Consider the following 20,000-nt stretch of genomic DNA (forward strand, 5'->3'; position numbering starts at 1 on the left):
CGTTGAAATAAATATTTCCTATATAAACTATAAAAAAATTTAGCAAAACAAGAAGAAGATAAATAAGATAGAATAGTGTATCCGGGTGTACCCTCAAGCAAGAGAATTCTAACCCAAGACAGTGGAAGACTATGGTAAAGAGGCTATGGCACTACCCAAGACTAGGAAACAATGGATTGATTTTGGAGTGGCCTTCTCCTGACCTAGAAGAACTGCTTACCATAACTAAAGAGTCTCTTCTACCCTTACCAATAGGAAAGTAGCCACTGGACAATTACAATGCAGTAGTTAACAACCCCTTGGATGAAGAGGAATTGTTTGGCAATCTTAAGTGTTTTGAAGTATGAGGACAGAGGAGAATCTGTAAAGAATAGGCCAGATTATTCGGTGTATGTGTAGGAAAAGGGAAAGTGAACTGTAACCAGAGATAAGGATTCAATGAAGTACTGTCTGGCCGGTCAAAGGACCCCATAACTAGCGGTAGTATCTCAATGGGTGCGTTTGATAGGATGTGCGAGGAGCCAGTTAGGTGATAACCGAGAGGCCAGGTAAACGCAACTAAACTTTATTAATATTAAACGGACATCGAGCTTAAGTACTAGGACTTGCGGGCAAGGAAGTCACAAAAATTAAAACAAAATTAGGCATGAACTATCAAGTTTATTAACAGTGCAGGGAAGAGCGAGTGATAAGATAAAAAAGCAAAACGTTACTGTGTACGAGCGTGTATGAAACACTTGCGGTACAACGACCAGGTGACACTAAGTTACGACTGGCTTTATGTTTGTTATCTCCTGGGGTACATCAAGATACCATAAAGCTCACTTTAAGATATTGTAAGAAGATAATCTCAAAATTTACGGTCTGCCAACGCAAGAGCCCGTGCTCCAACCATGTGTTGGGGGTAATTTAGCAAGCAAGCAAACCTGAAAAGCGACTTGATGTTCTTTGTTGAGTTTCTGGTAGAAATTGATTGATTTGAGGTTTTCTGGCCTCAAATCAATCAAGAGATGGAACGCCATAGATGCCCCTGTGTGATCCTCAACGTTTAAATAGACGCAACTCAAAGCGAAATCGGAAAGACTTCCATGAATCTTGCATTGCTGTTGGTAACGTCCTTGCCTGGTGAACGCCAGATTGAGGTTCGAGTCCCACTCAAACTCGTTTGTTCCTTTGGTCACCGCAACTTCACCATCCTTGTGAGCTAAGGATGGGGGCTTTGGGGAATCCTATAGGTCTACGTACCGAGTCATCAGCAGCCAGACTGGGGTTTGAGTCCCGCTCAAACTCGTTTGTTCCTTTGGTCGCTGCAACCTCACCATCCTTGTGAGCTAAGGATGGGGGGGGGGGTGTTGGGGGAAACCTATAGATCTACCTACTGAGTCATCAGCTACCATTGCTGGGCCCTCCTTGGTCCTAGCTTGGGTGGGGAGTGGGCTTGGGCGCTAATCATATGTATATATGGTCTGTCTCTAGAGCATTGCCCTGCTTGATAGGGCAATGTCACTGGTCCTTGCCTCTGCCATAGGTAGGCAGGTAAGTATAAGATTGCCCTGCCTATAGCAAGACACGGGCTCTTGCGTTGGCAGCCCGTAAGGGGAATCCTCTGCTATTCATGAGCGGCCTTTAAACCTTTTAAGTACTGAGGCTGGAACGATTACCAGCAGAAAGACTTCAAAGAACATGTTGAAAATCAACTACGTCATGGATATCTTACTTTATGCTTGAGACTAGGGAAGAATATGAGGTTAGAAAGTATACTTTTCAAACGTTGGAAAGACGGCTTATGAAAAATCACAAGAGAATTTTCACGATAGTGACAGAAACCAGATACCGGTAAATAACAAATCAACTGAAGATATGATTAGCTTTTTTAGACCTCAGCCAGTTAATGTTAATACAGTTATTCTCACAGTAAAGAATTTAAATGACACAAATTCAGTAGGATCAGATGGAATACCCCTTCGTTTCAGTAGAGATGCCTTACCTGCAATAGCCTTTTATTTAACAATAATAATCAATACCTCAATAATAACTGGTGTTTACCCCGATAGATGGAAGCTGTCACATGTTGTACCATTTTACAAGAGTGGCGACCCAGAAAACGTTGAAAACTACCGACCTATATCTCTTCTTCCTATTTTGTCAAAAATATTAGAGAAAATAGTAACAAATCAATTACTTGAATATCTTGAACAAAATAAATTATTGTCCTCTACGCAATATGGATTTAGACCTCATCTGTCTACTGAAATGGCATTACTTAAGCTATCGGAAAGGATTTATAAAAATATTGACCAGCAAAAGATAAACTTACTTATATTGTTAGATCTTTCAAAGGCATTTAATAGCGTTAGCCACGATATTTTGTTAAATAAGTGTAGGAAAATGAAAATAGATTCTTTTTGGTTTAGTAACTATTTACAAAATCGTTTTCAAATAATCAGACTAGATAACACTATCTCTTCTCGTAAGCAAGTACATTTTGGAGTTCCCCAGGGATCTATTTTAGGCCCCGTGCTTTTTCTTACTCACATCAATGATATGGCTGATTTCATACAGGACTATTTCAAAGATATGGCAAAATTTTTAGAAGACTATCTTCTCGTACAATATGCAGACGATAGTCCATTTTTAATTGCAGGTATTATAAATGATATACCCACTCTTATCACAAAGGCAGAAGCTATATTAGAAGCAGGACTGCGATATTTTCAATTAAATGGTTTAAATGTAAATGAATCAAAAAATAAATTCCTATTCATTGGTACAAGGCAATATATATCACAAATCCCATTAGATACCGTTCTAAACTTTAACGGCCATCAAATTGAAAGAAGTGTACACGTAAAAAATCTGGGCATTCATTTTGACCAATATATGCTTTTTGATGTGCACGTATCTGAAATATGTAGAAAAGTAAATGGAACCTTAATATATTTAAACAGAATTAAAGACAGACTAGATATTGACATGAGGGCGATGGTAGTTCAGTCTCTTGCACTGAGCATAATAAATTATTGTTTAAAGATTTGGGGAAGTACTACTAAACAAATTACAATGGGTTCAAAAAGTACAAAACTTTGCGGCAAAACTAGATGATGGTAGTGCCAAAAAATATGATCATGCATCACCAATTTTAGATAAATTAGAATGGTTAAATGTTGAAAGAAGAATTAAATTCGAGATTTGTGTGGGAGTTTTTAAAGTTGTGCGTAGTTTAATACCGACTTGGCTTTTTACGTTTATAACAGTTGAAGCTGGGAGGGACAGACGAACGAGACAGAATAATGACCTTTATATACCGAGAACCAACACAGACTTGGGAAGTAGATGCTTTTTACGGTACGAGGACCAACGATGTGGAATACCCTACCTGATTCATTGAAAACAACAGTGAGTATAGACACTTTTAAAGCAAATCTCAGGAAATATATGTTTTCTACAAGATTTTAGTTACATATTTGTGGATTGGTCTTAATGTACTTGTGAATATCAGTTTTTAATGTTTTATGGGGTCTACTGTAATTTTGCACACAGTATAGAATTTTAATGAGTTTTACCATTTTAAGTTATTTTATCTCTACTATTAAGTTATACTAATGCAAGTAGTGGACCAAATGTATTTTAGTTGATAGTCAAAAGATTTATATGGAAGCATCTCTCATGTAAATGTTAGATTTTAATGTAATCACAATATCAGTAATCACTATTCTTTATGTTGCTTTATAAATAATGTATAATACCCAATGTATTTATTTGGAAATAAAGTATTATTATTATTATTATTATTATTATTATTATTATTATTATTATTATTATTATTATTATTATTGTTAAAAACAAAACTTTGCAAGTGGAAAATTTGAAACCAGAACCTTCAAACTTGGTTGGGTATGAGGATAAAGACTTGGGATGGAGAATGTTATTCAGATGATGAATTTGGCCCTTCTATAGATAAGTATTTAATGTCGAAGGAGATTCAGTACTGTGGGGTCTATTCAATTATCAGGATGAAGGAGAAGCCAGGAGCCCGAGAAGGAGGAAGATGAGGGTGAATTATTGATGATGAGGAGAAGGTTGATGACAGCGTATCTGTGATTAGAACACATATGGAGAAGGATACTCCAAAATCAAACCGTTGTTCTCTAATCTTTGGTACTGCCATAGCCTCTGTACCATGGTCTTCCACTATCTTGTGCTGAAGTTCTCTTGCTTGAGGGTATACTCGGGCACGCTGTTCTGTCTTGTTTCTCTTCCTCTTGTTTTGTTAAAGTTTTTATAGTTTATACAGGAAATGTTTATTTTGAGGTTGTTACTCTTCTTATATTTTTATTTTTCCTTTTTTCCTTTCCTCACTGGGCTATTTTCCTTGTTGGAGCCCCTGGGCTTATAGCATTCTGTTTTTCCACCAAGGGTTGTAGCTTAGCAAGTAATAATAATAATAATAATAATAATAATAATAATAATAATAATAGTTTCCTACCAAATTGCCTCCTGATAGCATTCAACAACACTTAGGCCTATCATAATTAGTGGATGAACTACCCGGGGCATTTAAAGAGCAAGCTTGTTTATCATTAAAAAATGTTTACTTCCTTCCTGCAAGACAGACCCTTATGTGTACTTAAAAAAAAAGAAAAATAAAGTTAGCTAACAAACTTCTTGTAATATTTACAGCCCCTGATTTGCATTTTCGGCTATACGTTTTCAAGATAGTCGAAGAACTTTTAATAGACTATCCATCCTTTAAGTACCCTATTACAACACTTAACTGGGAAATTTGTTTAATTTCTGATCATATAAACAACATCGAATTATTATTATTATTATTATTATTATTATTACTCGCTAAGCTACAAACGTAATTAGAAAAGCAGGATGCTATAATCCCAAGGGTTCCAACAGGGAAAATAGCCTAGTGAGGAAAGGAAATAAGGAAAAAAAACTATGAGAAGTTTAAGAACAATAACATTAAAACAAATTTTTCATATATACGATAAAAACTTCAAAATAAGAAGATAAAAGTTTCAAAATTACGAGATGAAGAGAAGCAAAATAGAATAGCGTGCTTGAGTGTACCCTCAAGGAAGAGGGTATTATTTTAGCAAGCACGAGTTTATTTTGCCTAATGGTTAAAGCAGCCCTGCTCTACCGTTCATCATATTATTAGACTCTCTTCACTGTCTTCATATAGCACCAAATGATAAGGTGGTTCCGGAAACTTCCATTTCATTAGACCAAACTTACAGAAATGAGATATCCAAATACGTTCTTCGAACTGCATACCTACAAACACCATTGTATTATGTATTATGTACGTGTGAGTTTATTACCAATATAAAACGAAATAACTTCCACATTTAAATATCATTAATATAAAACATTTCAATATCAGTATTACCCCTGTATGAATGTCCCAAATCCACTGCGCTCTCTCTCTCTCTCTCTCTCTCTCTCTCTCTCTCTCTCTCTCTCTCTCTCTCTCTCTCTCTCTCTCTCTCTCTCTCCTCAGACACAAAGCGCACAAGGACACACTCGCACTGATAACTAAATTTTTTTTACGATATTGATTCATGTCTATTAAGCTTTTCCTATCTCTCATGATGATGGATATTACTAAACTCGATTGTAGTAAGCCTATTGTATAATACAACAAAGCATGACTAAGCACGAAGAATTATGGAAAATTGGACCACTTTAAGAAATTTGGTAGTTTTAATGAAACGTCGGTCATCTCGTGATACCAATTCTCTTGCATTGATATATTTTGTCTTGTTCAATGAACAGCCGGAATACTTTTAAGTCTAAAAAGTCTAAATGATGAATACGTCACTAGGACAGCTTTGTTTGAAAAGCTCTGTTACCAACAGAACTTGCCAAAACATATCCAGCAAAGTGGATGATCTGCGCGCGCACCCGTCCCACGACAGACACCTGCCAATCCCCAGGATTACCCTCGGGGCAAAGACAACAACACGGCTCTGGTGGCGGTAAACACAGTGTTCTTCTACCCTGAGTCTCTGCTCCTCCAGTCTCGCCTTTACTCTCCGGCTGCTGTGGAGACGAAGTTATGAAACTGCGCATTTATTCTTGAAGTTTATGTACAGTAGCATGATGCTAGATGAGAATGCTTTGCCCAGTATGGCAAATATTAATTTCTGCACTTTCGTACTGGAGTAATCGTGTCCGTGTGAAAATCGTGAGTGAATTCTGAACTGTGATATTCGATTTTTTTTTTCAAGTGGACCGGAATTATCCTACACTACCAGGAGCTTCGAGTGATGAAATAAGACCATCCGAGTACTGACAAGGTAATAAGTAGTTGATTGTGTAATGATTTCCATTCGATAGAAAGGAAATTAACAGATTTCTGTGTAAACGTTTGCTAAAGGTTTAACCTCCGAAGATATTCGCGGGAAGCTGAATAATATTATCACGTTTACTTTGAAAACAGCTCTTTCTTCAATCATAAGTCTAGAAAGATACGCATTCTCTCTCTCTCTCTCTCTCTCTCTCTCTCTCTCTCTCTCTCTCTCTCTCTCTCTCTCTCTCTCTCTCTCTTGTGTTATTGTAAGTAGCGGGTAACGTTTAACTAGTTTCCTTGTTTCTTTAATCATAATATTTGCAACTTTCATATATGCGCGAAGATATTTTATGTCTGTCATCACCAACATATACTACGCCTATTGACGCAAAGGGCCAATATTCAGACCAATTAATCATGCAATTATTAATAAGCTTAGCTTTAAGGCTCGACATCACGAATTGTACTAGAACTTTTATTTCGTGTTCCTCTACCCCTATTACGTACCCAAGGAGGTTAAATATCCATTTAACCTCTTAAATGCCAGGATTAATCCTAGTACTTAGTACTCCTGTCCTTAGAAACTGATCCTTTTCCCTAGGCCATGTGATAGGCATCGGCGACTCACGTTTAATGCAAATATTTAACGTAAAGGGGTAGGCCTATAGGTAATGTTAATCAGTTTTTGAGGTTTGTCGTCAAAGTTTGTCAGCATCCAAATTTTTCTCCACCCTTGTGTATCGTAAATATTAATATAGTTCAAAATGATTAGCGATTAGGCCTATTTCTGCATATAGGAACGTTTGATACTGTATTAAACTTCCCAGTATATTTGCGTGAGCTAGACCAGAACTGACTAGATAAGTAATTTATATATTTTCTCATGGTGATAGAGAGTTCCCATAAGGATCAGCTAAGGACAGAACAAAGGAAGTTGAACGCGTATTTTTACCGGAAATTAGTGACATTCCGGGATACGAATTTCATTGCCGGCAGTAATCATAGTCTGGGTACGTTGAGTTGCAAACATTACATCGATGAGTACATTAAGGATCATAAGGATGTAGACTCTAAAGGAAAAAGATAATTTGATTATCTCGTAATTTGGTGTTATGAAATACAAAAAAATACAAAACTTTGGTTAAAGGGTTTTAAGTCGTTAAGGCAGTTTCCCAATTAGTATTGTGAATTTTTTTTTCAATTATATAGATTAATACTCATTTTAAGAGGTTTTAAATGGTGGCTGTAAACATGATCATTACTTATTCATATTAAATGTTTTTAAATAGTTCTTGTATACTTTTTTATTATGGAAGTTTCAATAATCCACTTGTGCTAGGTTACGGTAGCAAATCAACCGAGCTCTGTTCATGAGTTTTATTTTTCAGAAGATTTTATTATATTCTTTCCCTTCACCAATTTTATATCTTCAAGATCACAACTATACACCCTGATAAATAAACCCCGCTCCTGCTTGGGGGATTTAATATAACGAGGTCATTGCAAGGTTATGATGAGTGGACACTTGAGGCTAGCGGGAGAGGACTGACCATTTCCCTCGGAAGGGGGTTGGTGTGGTTCCTCTGGGGTTGGGGTGGGTCTTGGAGGAAAAATATCCTCCTAGGGGTGGGTCCTGTGGTGTTGGGTGGGTCGTCTGGGGTTGGGTGGGTCGTCTGGGGTTGGGTGGGTCGTCTGGGGTTGGGGTGGGTCCTGTGGTGTTGGGTGGGTCGTCTGGGGTTGGGGGTGGGTCTCGAGGTCCTCTCTCGAGTTAGAGAGAGCACCGAACTTACAGTTCGCTACTAAAACATTAAATTGGTTAATTCGCCTGTTATTATTCTATGAAGAACACTTCGTGTCGAGAGATATGCTTATCATTTTAAATTATTTGCTGCCATAAGTTTAGAACCTGTTCATTTATTTTAAAGGACTAAAGTTGTTAAATTGAGGGTATAGTTGAAGGAAATTGAAAATTTGATGCAAGGTGTATCACATATCTTTGGTTATTATTATTACTATTATTATTATAATTATTGATGTTATTGTTAATATTACTTGCGAAGCTACAACCCCAGTTAGAAAAGCAGGATGCTATAACTGCATGTCGTTGTTTATGACTTAAATATTATTGGCTAAAACTGCATATTGTTGGTTAGGACTTATATCGTTGGTTTTTATTTTCACATCAGTGGTTATAGTTGCATATCGTTGGTTTTAACTGCATATCGTTAGTTTTAACTGCATATCGTTAATTATGACTATCATATCGTTGGTTATGACTGCATATCGTTAGTTATTGTTGCATATTGTTAGTTATGACTGCATATCGTTAGTTATGACTTTCATATCGTTGGTTATTACTTTCATATCATTGGTTATGACTGCATATTGTTAGGGTTGACTATCGTATCGTTGGTTATGACTGCATATCGTTAGTTATGACTCTCATAATGTTGGTTATAACTGCATGTCGTGGGTTATGACTTTCATATCGTTGGTTATGACTTAAATATCATTGGTTATGACTGCATATTGTTAGGTATGACTATCATATCGTTGGTTATGACTGCATATCGTTAGTTATGACGATCATATCGTTGGTTATAACTGCATATCGTGGGTTATGACTTTCATATCGTTGGTTTTAACTACATAACATTGGTTAAGACTTAAATATTGTTGGTTACACCTTTCATATCATTGGTTATAATTGCATATCGTTGGTTACGACTTTCACATCGTTGGTTATAACAGTATATCGGTGGTTATGATTTTCATATCGTTGATTATGACTTTCATATCGTTGGTTATAACTGCATAACATTAGTTATGACTTTCATATCATTGGTTATAACAGCATATCAGTGGTTATGACTTTCATATCATTGGTTATAACAGCATATCAGTGGTTATGACTTTCATATCATTGGTTATAACAGCATACCGATTGTTATGACTTTCATATCGTTGGTTATGACTTTCATATCGTTGATTATAACTGCATAACATTGGTTATAACTTTCATATCGTTAATTATAACAGCATATCGGAGGTTATGATTTTCATATCGTTGGCTACAACTGCATATCGATAGTTATGACTATCATGTCGTTGGTTATAACTGCAAATCGATAGTTATGACTTTCATATCGTTGGTTATGACTTTCATATCTTTGGTTATAACTGCAAATCGATAGTTATGACTTTCATATCGTTGGTTATAACTGCAAATCGATAGTTATGACTTTCATATCGTTGGTTATAACTGCAAATCGTGGATTATGACTTTCATATCGTTGGTTATGACTTTCATATCATTGATTATAACTGCATAACATTGGTTATTACTTTCATATCGTTGGGTATAACTTTCATATCGTTGGTTATAACTGCATATCGTTGGTTATAACTTTCATATCGTTGGTTATGACTATCATATTGTTGGTTATAACTTCACATCGTGGATTATGACTTTCATATCGTTGGTAATGACTTTCATATCATTGATTATAACTGCATAACATCGGTTATTACTTTCATATCGTTGGGTATAACTTTCATATCGTTGGTTATAACTGCATATCGTTGGTTATAACTTTCATATCGTTGGTTATGACTATCATATTGTTGGTTATAACTGCACATCGTGGATTATGACTTTCATATCGTTGGTAATGACTTTCATATCATTGATTATAACTGCATAACATCGGTTATTACTTTCATATCGTTGGGTATAACTTTCATATCGTTGGTTATAACTGCATATGGTTGGTTATGACTTTCATATCGTTGGTTATGACTTTCATATCGTTGGTTATAACTGCACATCGTGGCATGACTTTCATATCGTTGGTTAAGACTTTCATATCATTGATCATAACTGCATAACATTGGTTATTACTTTCATATCGTTGGTATAACATGCATATCGTTGGTTATAACTGCATATGGTTGGTTATGACTTTCATATCGTTGGTTATAACTGCACATCGTAGCATGACTTTCATATTGTTGGTTAAGACTTTCATATCATTGATCATAACTGCATAACATTGGTTATTACTTTCATATCGTTGGTATAACATGCATATCGTTGGTTATGACTTTCATATCGTTGGATATGACTTTCATATCGTTGGTTACGACTATCATATCGTTTGTTACAACTGCACATAGTGGTTAGACTTTCATATCGTTGGTTATAACTGCACATCGTGGTTTGACTTTCATATCGTTGGTTATGACTTTCATATCATTGGTTATGACTTTCATATCGTTGGTTATAACTTTCATATCGTTGGCTATAACTGCATATCGTGGGTTATGGCTTTCATATCGTTGGTTATGACTTTCATATCGTTAGTTATTACTTCCATTTATAATAATTTTCAAATCGTTGGTTATTACTTGGATATTGTTTTCCTGATGCTAAACTAACTAGTTTAGCTTTTCGATCTCGTGAGATTATAGCTCTATTGATGGACCTTGATGCTTATGGAGGTGTAGACCCAAATGGTATTTTTCCTTTATTTTTTATAAAGACAGCAGTTTTCTTAGCTCTAAAGTTATCTGTTATTTTGCGCAAGTTAGCAAGAAGAGGAGCTTTTAGCACTAGTTGGAGAATTGGTAATGTTACTCCTCTATGTAAATGTGTTTGTGGTAGCTCAAGTCCCACTGATTACCGCCCAATTTCCATAACTCCCATATTATCTAAAGTTTTTGAACGTCTTCTGGCAAAACGTCTTAATAGGTTTGCTGAAGGTAATCATCTACTCCCTAGTTTGCAATTTGGTTTTCGTAAAGGCCTTGGAGCATGTGATGCCCTTCTTACAATCTCCAATGCTGTACAGAAATCCCTTGATTGTGGTCGGGAAGTTCGTATGATTGGCCTTGATTAATCATGTTAATCATGAGGCCTTTGTTTTCAAACTGAAACAGTTGGGAGTGGGTGGGTCGTTTCTTAGCATTATTATTGATTTTTTAAGTAATAGATCTCAAAGAGTTGTTGTTGATGGGCACCATAGTGATTATAGGAATGTGATATCCGGTGTTCCACAGGGTAGTGTTCTTGGCCCATTACTTTTCATACTATATACACATGACATGTGGTTTGGCCTAGAAAACAAGCTTGTTGCATATGCAGATGATGCTACTCTCTTTGCATCAATTCCATCCCCTGAATGTAGATCTAGGGTTGGTGAATCCCTTAATAGAGATTTAGCTAGAATTAGTGCATGGTGCAAATTATGGGGTATGAAGTTGAATCCTAACAAAACTCAAAGTATGATTGTAAGTAGGTCAAGGACGGTGGCTCTTCAACATCCGGATCTCAGTATTGATAATGTTTCTCTAAATGTGTATGACTCTCTCAAAATTTTAGGTGTGATTCTCGACAGTAAATTTACTTTTGAGAAACATATAAGGTCTGTGTCTTCTTCAATTGCACAAAAAATAGGCTTATTGAGAAAGTCTTTCAAGATTTTCGGTGATCAATCTATTCTGAAGAAGTGTTTTAATTCTTTCATTCTACCTTGTTTTGAGTATTGTTCTCCTGTCTGGTCTTCAGCTGCTGATTCTCATCTTAATTTGTTGGACAGAAACTTACGGTCTATTAAATTTCTTATTCCTGATCTAGATATTAATCTCTGGCACCGTCGTTCAATTAGTTCATTATGCATGTTGCATAAGATTTTTCATAACTCTGACCATCCTTTACATTCAGATCTTCGTGGACAATTCTATCCTGTTCGTAATACTAGGCAGGCAGTTAATTCTAATAGCCAGGCCTTCTCCATCACGAGGCTCAATACTACGCAGTACTCTAGAAGTTTTATTCCAGCTGTTACCAAAATGTGGAATGATCTTCCTAATCGGGTGGTTGAATCAGTAGAACTTCAAAAGTTCAAAGTTGGAGCAAATGCTTTTTTGTTGACCAGGTGGACATGAGTCTTTTATAGTTTATTTATTACATATTTGTTTTTGATGTTGTTAATAGTTTATATGTGACATGTCTGTTTTGACGTTGTTATTGTTTTTAGAATGATTTATTGTTAATTTGTTCTCTTCATTTATTTATTTCCTTATTTCCTTTCCTCACTGGGCTATTTTTCCCTGTTGGAGCCCCTGGGCTTATAGCATCTTGCTTTTCCAACTAGGGTTGTAGCTTGGATAGTAATAATAATAATAATAATATCGTTGTTTATAACCTCCATATTCTTGGTTATAACTAGAATCGAGGGATAGTTTAGTGATCCAATGAAATAAATATAAAAATTGGCTATTGTAAGACTCAAACCATTAGGCCTATATCCTTTCAAAGCAACACTATAAATTATAAAGCTTCCTTATTATGGGTAACGCCCTTTATCCCATCAACCTAGTTTTATGCAAAAATTTGGGTTGTCGACTTGTATAAAAATTACTTAACCTTTGGGAAAGGTCTATAGAAAAATATATAGATCTAGTCTTCCTTCGGGAAGAGTACGGAAGTTGTTACTGTTCTTAAAATATTTCATGTTTCCTTCCTTGTTTCCTTTCCTCACTGGGCTATTTTCCCTTTTGGGCCCCCTGGGCTTATAGCATCCTGCTTTTCCAACTAGGGTTGTAGCTTAGCCAGTAATAATAATAATAATAGTAATAATAATAATAATGGGAGCGGATAAGACTAGCTTAGAGTTTAGCTTCATAGATTGTAAAAGAAAGAATAAGTGTTAGGAACATTTTGGCCATCATATTGTAACCGCTATTTTAATGTTGCTACTGTGCTTTGAATATTATATTTTGATTGTTTATTACTTTTTATGTTGTTTGTTAATGTCTTTATTTCCTTTCCTAATTGGGCTATTTTTCACTTTTGGAGCCAATGGGCTTATAGCATCCTGCTTTTCCAACTAGTATTGTAGCCTAGCTAATAATAATAATAATAATCTGCAAAATATCTCCATAATAAGACTGTATAACTTGAGTAGGTTATACAGTTTTCTTGGAAAATGAAGAAAATGTACGTGAAAATGAACTGTGACATTAATATTAACTTTGTCAAATTTGTAGTCTGTTATAGTAGACATTGGGAATGGGGCTGAGTGGGGAAGGGAGGAATACTGTTTAAAACAGGATTTACACGGTCGAACGGTTCGTCTAATGAGGTTGTCGTTCCTTCTTGTCAAACGGTTCGAAAAGGAGGAGTCAGCCGCAAAAGTCTCTAATGCATAGGTTTGTGGACAATGAAGCCCCGCCCACATAAGTCAGGTGAGAACAGACTTTCTACGAACCGTTCGACGAACGTGGTCGACAACCAAATACCCCGCTCACACGTTCGAACACTAGTTTGTGGAACCGTTCGACCGTGAAAACTCCTCTTTAGTGAACGAATAACGAAGAATACACTCGTGCATTCACAATGCCTTGTGAAAAAAAAAATGACAAAATTTACCGTGCCTTATATTTTTTTTCTACTCAAGACAATATTAAAGAGATCTACAAAATTTAACTTTATTATCAGTCCTTGCATCCAAACCTACAGATTTTTATGCTGTAGATACTTCAATTATTTTCTTTCTTCAAATCCTTTAAAAGTATTACACGAATGTTTTTCGTACTTTTAATATTTATATTATTATTATCAAGAGGTTGTCTATTCCTTGTTTTTTTTTTGTTTTTTTTGGCTATCTTGAAGGATATTTAGCCTTGCCTGGTTGGTGTTTTTAGTTTGATTATTGCCCTATCTAAAAAGACTAACTCTAATTTTGGCACATTTGCATGAATTCTTATGGAACTAGCCATGCCCTTCTAAATTACGTTGGGAAGGTTTATTTATTAGATAGGTAGGCCTATGTCTAAAGAATTGAGGAAATAAACTTTCAGAATTATTCATATGTATTTATATTGGTGGTGTTGCTGTTCTTAGAATATTTGATTTTTCCTAGTTTCCTTTCCTCGCTGGGCTATTTTCCCTGTTGGAGCCCTGGGGCTTAAAGCATCCTGCTTTTCCAACTAGGGTTGTAGCTTAGCAAGTAATAATAATAATGAAAATAATAATAATAATAATAATATAAGTACATTAAAATGTAATATTCAAAGACTTTTTCAGTAACGCTTCTCATTTTCCTTTCCAGTTGTTTCATCTATTGGAAATAGATTCTCAGCATAAACAGAAGAACATCGTTACCAAAACACAAGTAAGAATATTCCGAAACATGGATTCATACGCCAACACAGACGAACATTCACCAACACCAATATTCTTCCCTCCAAATGGACAATCTTCAACTTACCAGACTTCTATTTCTCATCCCATAAATATCCCGTGCCCCTCTTATCCGGTACCTGGTATTCTGACACCACCCGATACGCCAACGTCTCCTTTTGGATTTGCGATGAAGCAACAGGTTCCAACGGGAACGCCAACAGATCAGAACGACGTTTCATTTTGTGTATCGACAGCGTATGATTCCTCTGCTCAGAATAATGCTGCATTTTTGCGTGCTGGGAAACCCACATTGAGAAAAAAGAATAATCAGTTAAGTCTTCTGCCAGGGCTAAGATTGAACACTAAACTTGAAGTTCAAAGACACCATCTTGTCCAGGATCCTGAATCGGATGACGAAGTAGAGGAAGAAATGTGCAATGAAATCGAGGCAGAATTATATGACGAGAAAGCAGAATTGTGCAATGAAATAGAGGCAAAATCGTATGACGAGAAAGAAGCAGAAATGTGCAATGAAATAGAGGCAGAATTGTGTGACGAGAAAGAAGCAGAATTGCTCGACGAAATAGAGACTGGATTGTGCGACGGAGTTGATGTGGAACTGGATGACGAAATAGCCCTCGAGTCGCGTGTTGTAAAAACGCAAGAAAACGAAAGCAGTGAAGTCCAGATGGCAACCTATGTTGGGAGAGAATCACCAGGCGAAAAGGACAGCGACACAGAGCTGAGAGTACTGTGCTTTATAATAGGATCTGATCTTCGCAAAGTAGCGGACCAGTATCAACCTACCTACGCCAGGGTTCGTTTGTTCTCCCCTAGGTTAAGTTTTGAAATTTCAAGTGATGTCTTAGAAATGTAAGTCTTACAATCTTGTCCAAAGTAATGTAGAAACCAAACTTGTTTTATAAAATACAAATCTAAAATGGATTATTAAAAATATTCTCTGAAGAATTAAAGAAAATGAATAAACCAATACATTCTTGTCCAAATAACGTACAAACCAAACTTGTTCATAAAATACAGATCTAAAATGCATTATTTAAGAATATTTTCTAAAGAATCAAAGCAAGAAAGAATAAACCAACAAGCACTAGGCGTTTCCTGGCGAGTTGAAAGACTGTACCAATTCCTAAACCCAAAATTATCTTTTTTTTCGCACAGGTAGACTGGATGCTGAGAAATGGCTCCCTGAATTTCACTCTGTCGTCTGCAATTACTGGTTGCCTGTCTATCTCGATGATGTGCCTGGCCATTGGAGAATCACCAGGCGTGCATTAGGAGCAAGAATTCAAGTGCATTAAGACTTGCTGTCTTTCAAGCATGTGCCATATCTATAGATGATGATCTTTTGTTGCTATATAATTGTTATTACAGGTTAAAGATATTTAGCAGTGGTATTGTATTAGAGAGGTGGTGGTTTTTATACCCATGTAAACCTTTTAATTGGTATTTAATTTGAGATATATGTCTCGTAGTACTAATAATCTCACGGTACTAAGAGTTTATCAACAGTAGAATGCACCCGAGCCTATACAACTGAAATACGAAGTTCATTTGCTAGTAAGAATTGTCATTATTGGTATGATATATGTTCTGAAGAAATGATCTTAAATTTAGCGTTCAGATGCATTTTACCTTTTTCATGTAGGTGATAGAGAATCTGGAGAAAATTATCAAAATCTAAAGCAATTATTTAAAAGAATTTGATGAAACAAATCTTCATAAGGTCTAGTCTCCTCCCTTTTGACATTTTCTGTCGAGTCGATAAAACTAGACTAAGTAGATTTAAAGCCTGGTTTAGTGTTAAAATCAGCCAGCTTTCATTAAAACAAAATATAGAGAGATTTCCTAATTTTTCCATCGGGAAGCTACAAAATATTGAAAGTGGGAAGTTACATACTTTAGAATCTTAATTATTGTAGATGGCCATTTTGCCCGTGGTTTATTGGTAGGCCTACTTAAAAGGGTCTATGGCCAAGTTACATTTTCTGAAGGAAACTGTCCAGTCTGTTTTTTTTTATTTAAAGCTATTTCACTAGTGGTAAATATAGTTGTAGGCTTTATTTTAATTACTTTTGTGATGACCAACAGACCCACTGAGAGGAGACTAGGCCTAATGTTTATAAATGAAGGAAAAATTGTTTTACCAGGGCGGTAATTACTTATATATTCAGTTGTGACTTGTTTTACTGGAAACACATTGTGATCTGGATTTTCGAGTCACGCTATCAACCTAAGACTTAATTGTAAACGACGGATCTCAAACGTTTCAAGAACAGATAAGATATGAATTTCTGTTCTTTTGTCTTTCATTTAATTTTAAGTTAAATATGTGTTAGTTTAAATTAATCATAAGGTTTTTCTTTTTGATCAGTCCTAATTTCACAACAAAATTGCATAGTTTCTTTTTTATCATTAGGAACTGATATAGTTTGTAAGTTAGTCTATGGAAGTGGATTCTATAAAGTTGTCAAAAATGTTCATGTTTTGATGCAAAAAAATAAAATATTTTCAAATTATCTGGCTACATTTCATGTATTTTGTACTTCATTTGATATATAATTGCATTGTTGTAACGTTGGTCAGTAAAGAGAACTGAAAACTTTTATGGTTTGGTTGAAATTTTAATATGAAAACGTTCATTTGATTATATTGGGCATGTTAGATACAGAAAACAATTATTTGTGTCTCTTATTGTCTGGCCGAAGCTTGGGACTGTAGAATGATAATATTCAACTGTAAAAAGTAGGAAAGAACATTTGAAAATGTGGTAAGTCAGCTTATATCTAACTCCTGATAAATATTCTCTCTCTCTCTCTCTCTCTCTCTCTCTCTCTCTCTCTCTCTCTCTCTCTCTCTCTCTCTCTCTCTCTCATGCAGATGAATAATACGTTTTGTTTTTAACTACATGTTTGAATAAGTACCAAAGACGTATATATGGGTTTTAAGTCTTATTTTGAACGTTGGTAACTTCAGCTAATAGGGAAGACCAATTAATTTCAAGCAATCCTGCAGTAATTTGGCCGCTTAGGGTATTATGACACAATTTCCATAAATAAGATCAAATGAAAAGGAAGTTGCCATAGTCTCTGTACCGTGGTCTTCCACTGTGTCGTTAGAGCTCTCCTGCTCGACGGTACACACGGACACTTATTTCTCTAACTTTTTTTTCAGTTTGAATTATTTATTTTAATGTTCTTAAAATATTTTATTTTAATTGTTCATTACTTATCTTAGTTTATTTATACCATTTCCTTTCTTCACTGGGCTATTTTTCCCCCTTTAGGCCTATAGCATCCTGTTTTTCCAACTATGATTATATCTTCGCTAGTAATAATAATAATAATTGTGCAATCACATAGTCACACTCAAGTGATTGGGAATGTCTTGAAATTAATGGTCAATAGTCTTTATAAGTAATTACTGTTGTTATTAAGATGAAAACCACTTCTTAAACGGGTGTTTATGAAATAAATCCCCAGAAAGACGGCAGACGGCGCTCGAACAAGATCTGAAGAACAGGACACCAATAGTGAGTTAGGTTTATAATGTATTTACATAGTTTTTGTAACGTGTTTTATGGTTACTCTAGAGTCTATACATACTGTACGTATACAGAATTAATTCGTGTAAAGTGTAATCTATGCACTTTAGCTGGATTTTTTTTATTCTTTTGCTAACTACCTAACTGATGCTTTTTGGTTTTGTGGTGGGAAGAACGATCGAAAGTGTCTTAACAATAACATTATTTTAATCATAAGCTTTGATGGTTTTTGCAATACCGATAAGCACAACACGATAAAATAAGAAGTTTTATGGGACCCTAGTCAAATGTGGATTTCAATCAACAATGCCGAACAATTTGTTAAACTTGGTGTGGAAATTTGAAAACAGAATATACTAAATTAGTTTTTAAATATTTTGAATTGGTATGATAAATTAGATAATTCGAGTTGACGATTATTTTAGGATAATAGAGTTAATTCGAGTTTTGTCAATTGTTTTGCGGTTAGAAAAACAACAAAAGATCTGTACACGGTACTCTGTCACGGCCGTGGTTTTAAAGCATCGCCTGGATCTCTCTCTCTCTCTCTCTCTCTCTCTCTCTCTCTCTCCAGGTAATAACAGAAAGGTAAAACAGCCCGAGGACATTTTAACACCTATAACCACAGGAGGTCCCGAGAGTTGAGGGCTTTTGTGGGCCCTATCGACTTGGACATCTACCCAAAACAATCTTTCTTCCACCCGTTAACCCCCGATCGTCTTCATTATCTATATATTACTTCTGGTCGCTTTTGATGAGGGTGATTTATCGCTTTCGTTCTTTAATGATAGTGTGGAAGAAAGTAGAAATAGAATAGACTGTCAGGGAAAGGACTGAAACTTGGGCCAAGGTAATCAATGACTCCATGTTTTTCTCTGTGGCTTAGCAAGGTAGGCAAACAACGGTAACGTTGGTCTCTCTCTCTCTCTCTCTCTCTCTCTCTCTCTCTCTCTCTCTCTCTCTCTGTGAAATATATGAAAGTTTGCTTGGAAACAGTATTTTTTTTATATGGATGGAGTATCTGTAGAACAGACAATTAGGAATAAACAAGTTTATTGATAGTTGCCAATCGCAATTTTTTGTCATTTAATCCGTTGTTACTATGGCAACCATCTTGAGGCATACAGTAAAATCATTTACATATGTTTATCGAGGTCCGTAAATTATTACAGAAGATATTTTCTTTATTTTAACATTTATAAAATACTTGGTGCTACTATAGCGTGAGGTCTACCACACTATAGCGTGAGATCTACCTCCCGTTAGTACTATAGCGTGAGGTCTACTGCTGAATTATTCGTCCCTCTACTCTCTCATAGATAAAACACATTTCATACATTTGTTTAAGCAATAAACACTTAATTTAAACATATCTTAGAAATGAATAGATCGTTGGATTTCTAATTACTTTAAAAAAAAAGGAATAAAGGTAAAAATAAACATGTTATCATATATTTCCATACACTTATTCTAGCGATACACTTCGTACATCAAACATGTTATCATATATTTCCATACTTTTATTCTATCGATACACTCTTCGTGCATCAAACAGGTTATCATATATTTCCATACATTTATTCTAGCGATGCATTCTTCATACATCAAACAGGTTATCATATATTTCCATACATTCATTCTAGCGATACACACTTCGTACATCTTCTAATAATGACACAAATAGATCTGCTACTTGAACTGTATCCAAGAGATTGTGCAATTTGTGCTCTCTTAAAAAGGCGAGTGCTGCTTCTTCTGTCAGAATGACTCTTCTATAAAACTCCTTCAGCAACATTTGTAGTACCCTCAATCGATGATATCTCTTTTAGGCCGAGGGAAAAACTGATTTAGGAGCTGTGGGACGCTGGTCACGCGGTAGACCTCACCCTCAACCTGGGTAGGCGACAAAAGGCGGTAGACCTCACACTATAGCAGCACCAAAT

At 35.6% G+C, this 20,000-nt stretch overlaps 2 protein-coding genes across 3 annotated transcripts in view; both read left to right on the plus strand.

Annotated features, from left to right (window-relative positions):
* The first annotated feature begins 5,946 nt into the window (after positions 1–5,946).
* LOC137645633 (uncharacterized) lies at positions 5,947–17,032 on the plus strand. Of its 2 annotated transcripts, none has more exons than XM_068378449.1 (3): positions 5,947–6,314; positions 14,422–15,312; positions 15,675–17,032. In XM_068378449.1, the coding sequence occupies exons 2-3, from the start codon at positions 14,503–14,505 to the stop codon at positions 15,789–15,791; spliced, it is 927 nt and encodes a 308-aa protein (XP_068234550.1). In that variant the 5' UTR covers positions 5,947–6,314; positions 14,422–14,502; the 3' UTR covers positions 15,792–17,032. The 2 variants fall into 2 exon arrangements, with proteins under 2 accessions (XP_068234550.1, XP_068234551.1); XM_068378450.1 differs by having other exon boundaries at positions 5,950–6,314; positions 14,422–15,368.
* An 845-nt stretch (positions 17,033–17,877) lies between these two features.
* Positions 17,878–20,000, plus strand: part of LOC137644822 (uncharacterized) — a 25,753-nt gene continuing 23,630 nt past the window's right edge. The window contains exon 1 of the mRNA XM_068377713.1: positions 17,878–18,045. The gene's annotated coding sequence lies outside the window, so the exon portion shown is untranslated. The remainder of the gene's footprint in view (positions 18,046–20,000) is intronic.

Source organism: Palaemon carinicauda, chromosome 8, assembly GCF_036898095.1.
Source record: "Palaemon carinicauda isolate YSFRI2023 chromosome 8, ASM3689809v2, whole genome shotgun sequence".
In the NCBI taxonomy this organism is placed as follows: Eukaryota; Metazoa; Arthropoda; class Malacostraca; order Decapoda; family Palaemonidae; genus Palaemon; species Palaemon carinicauda.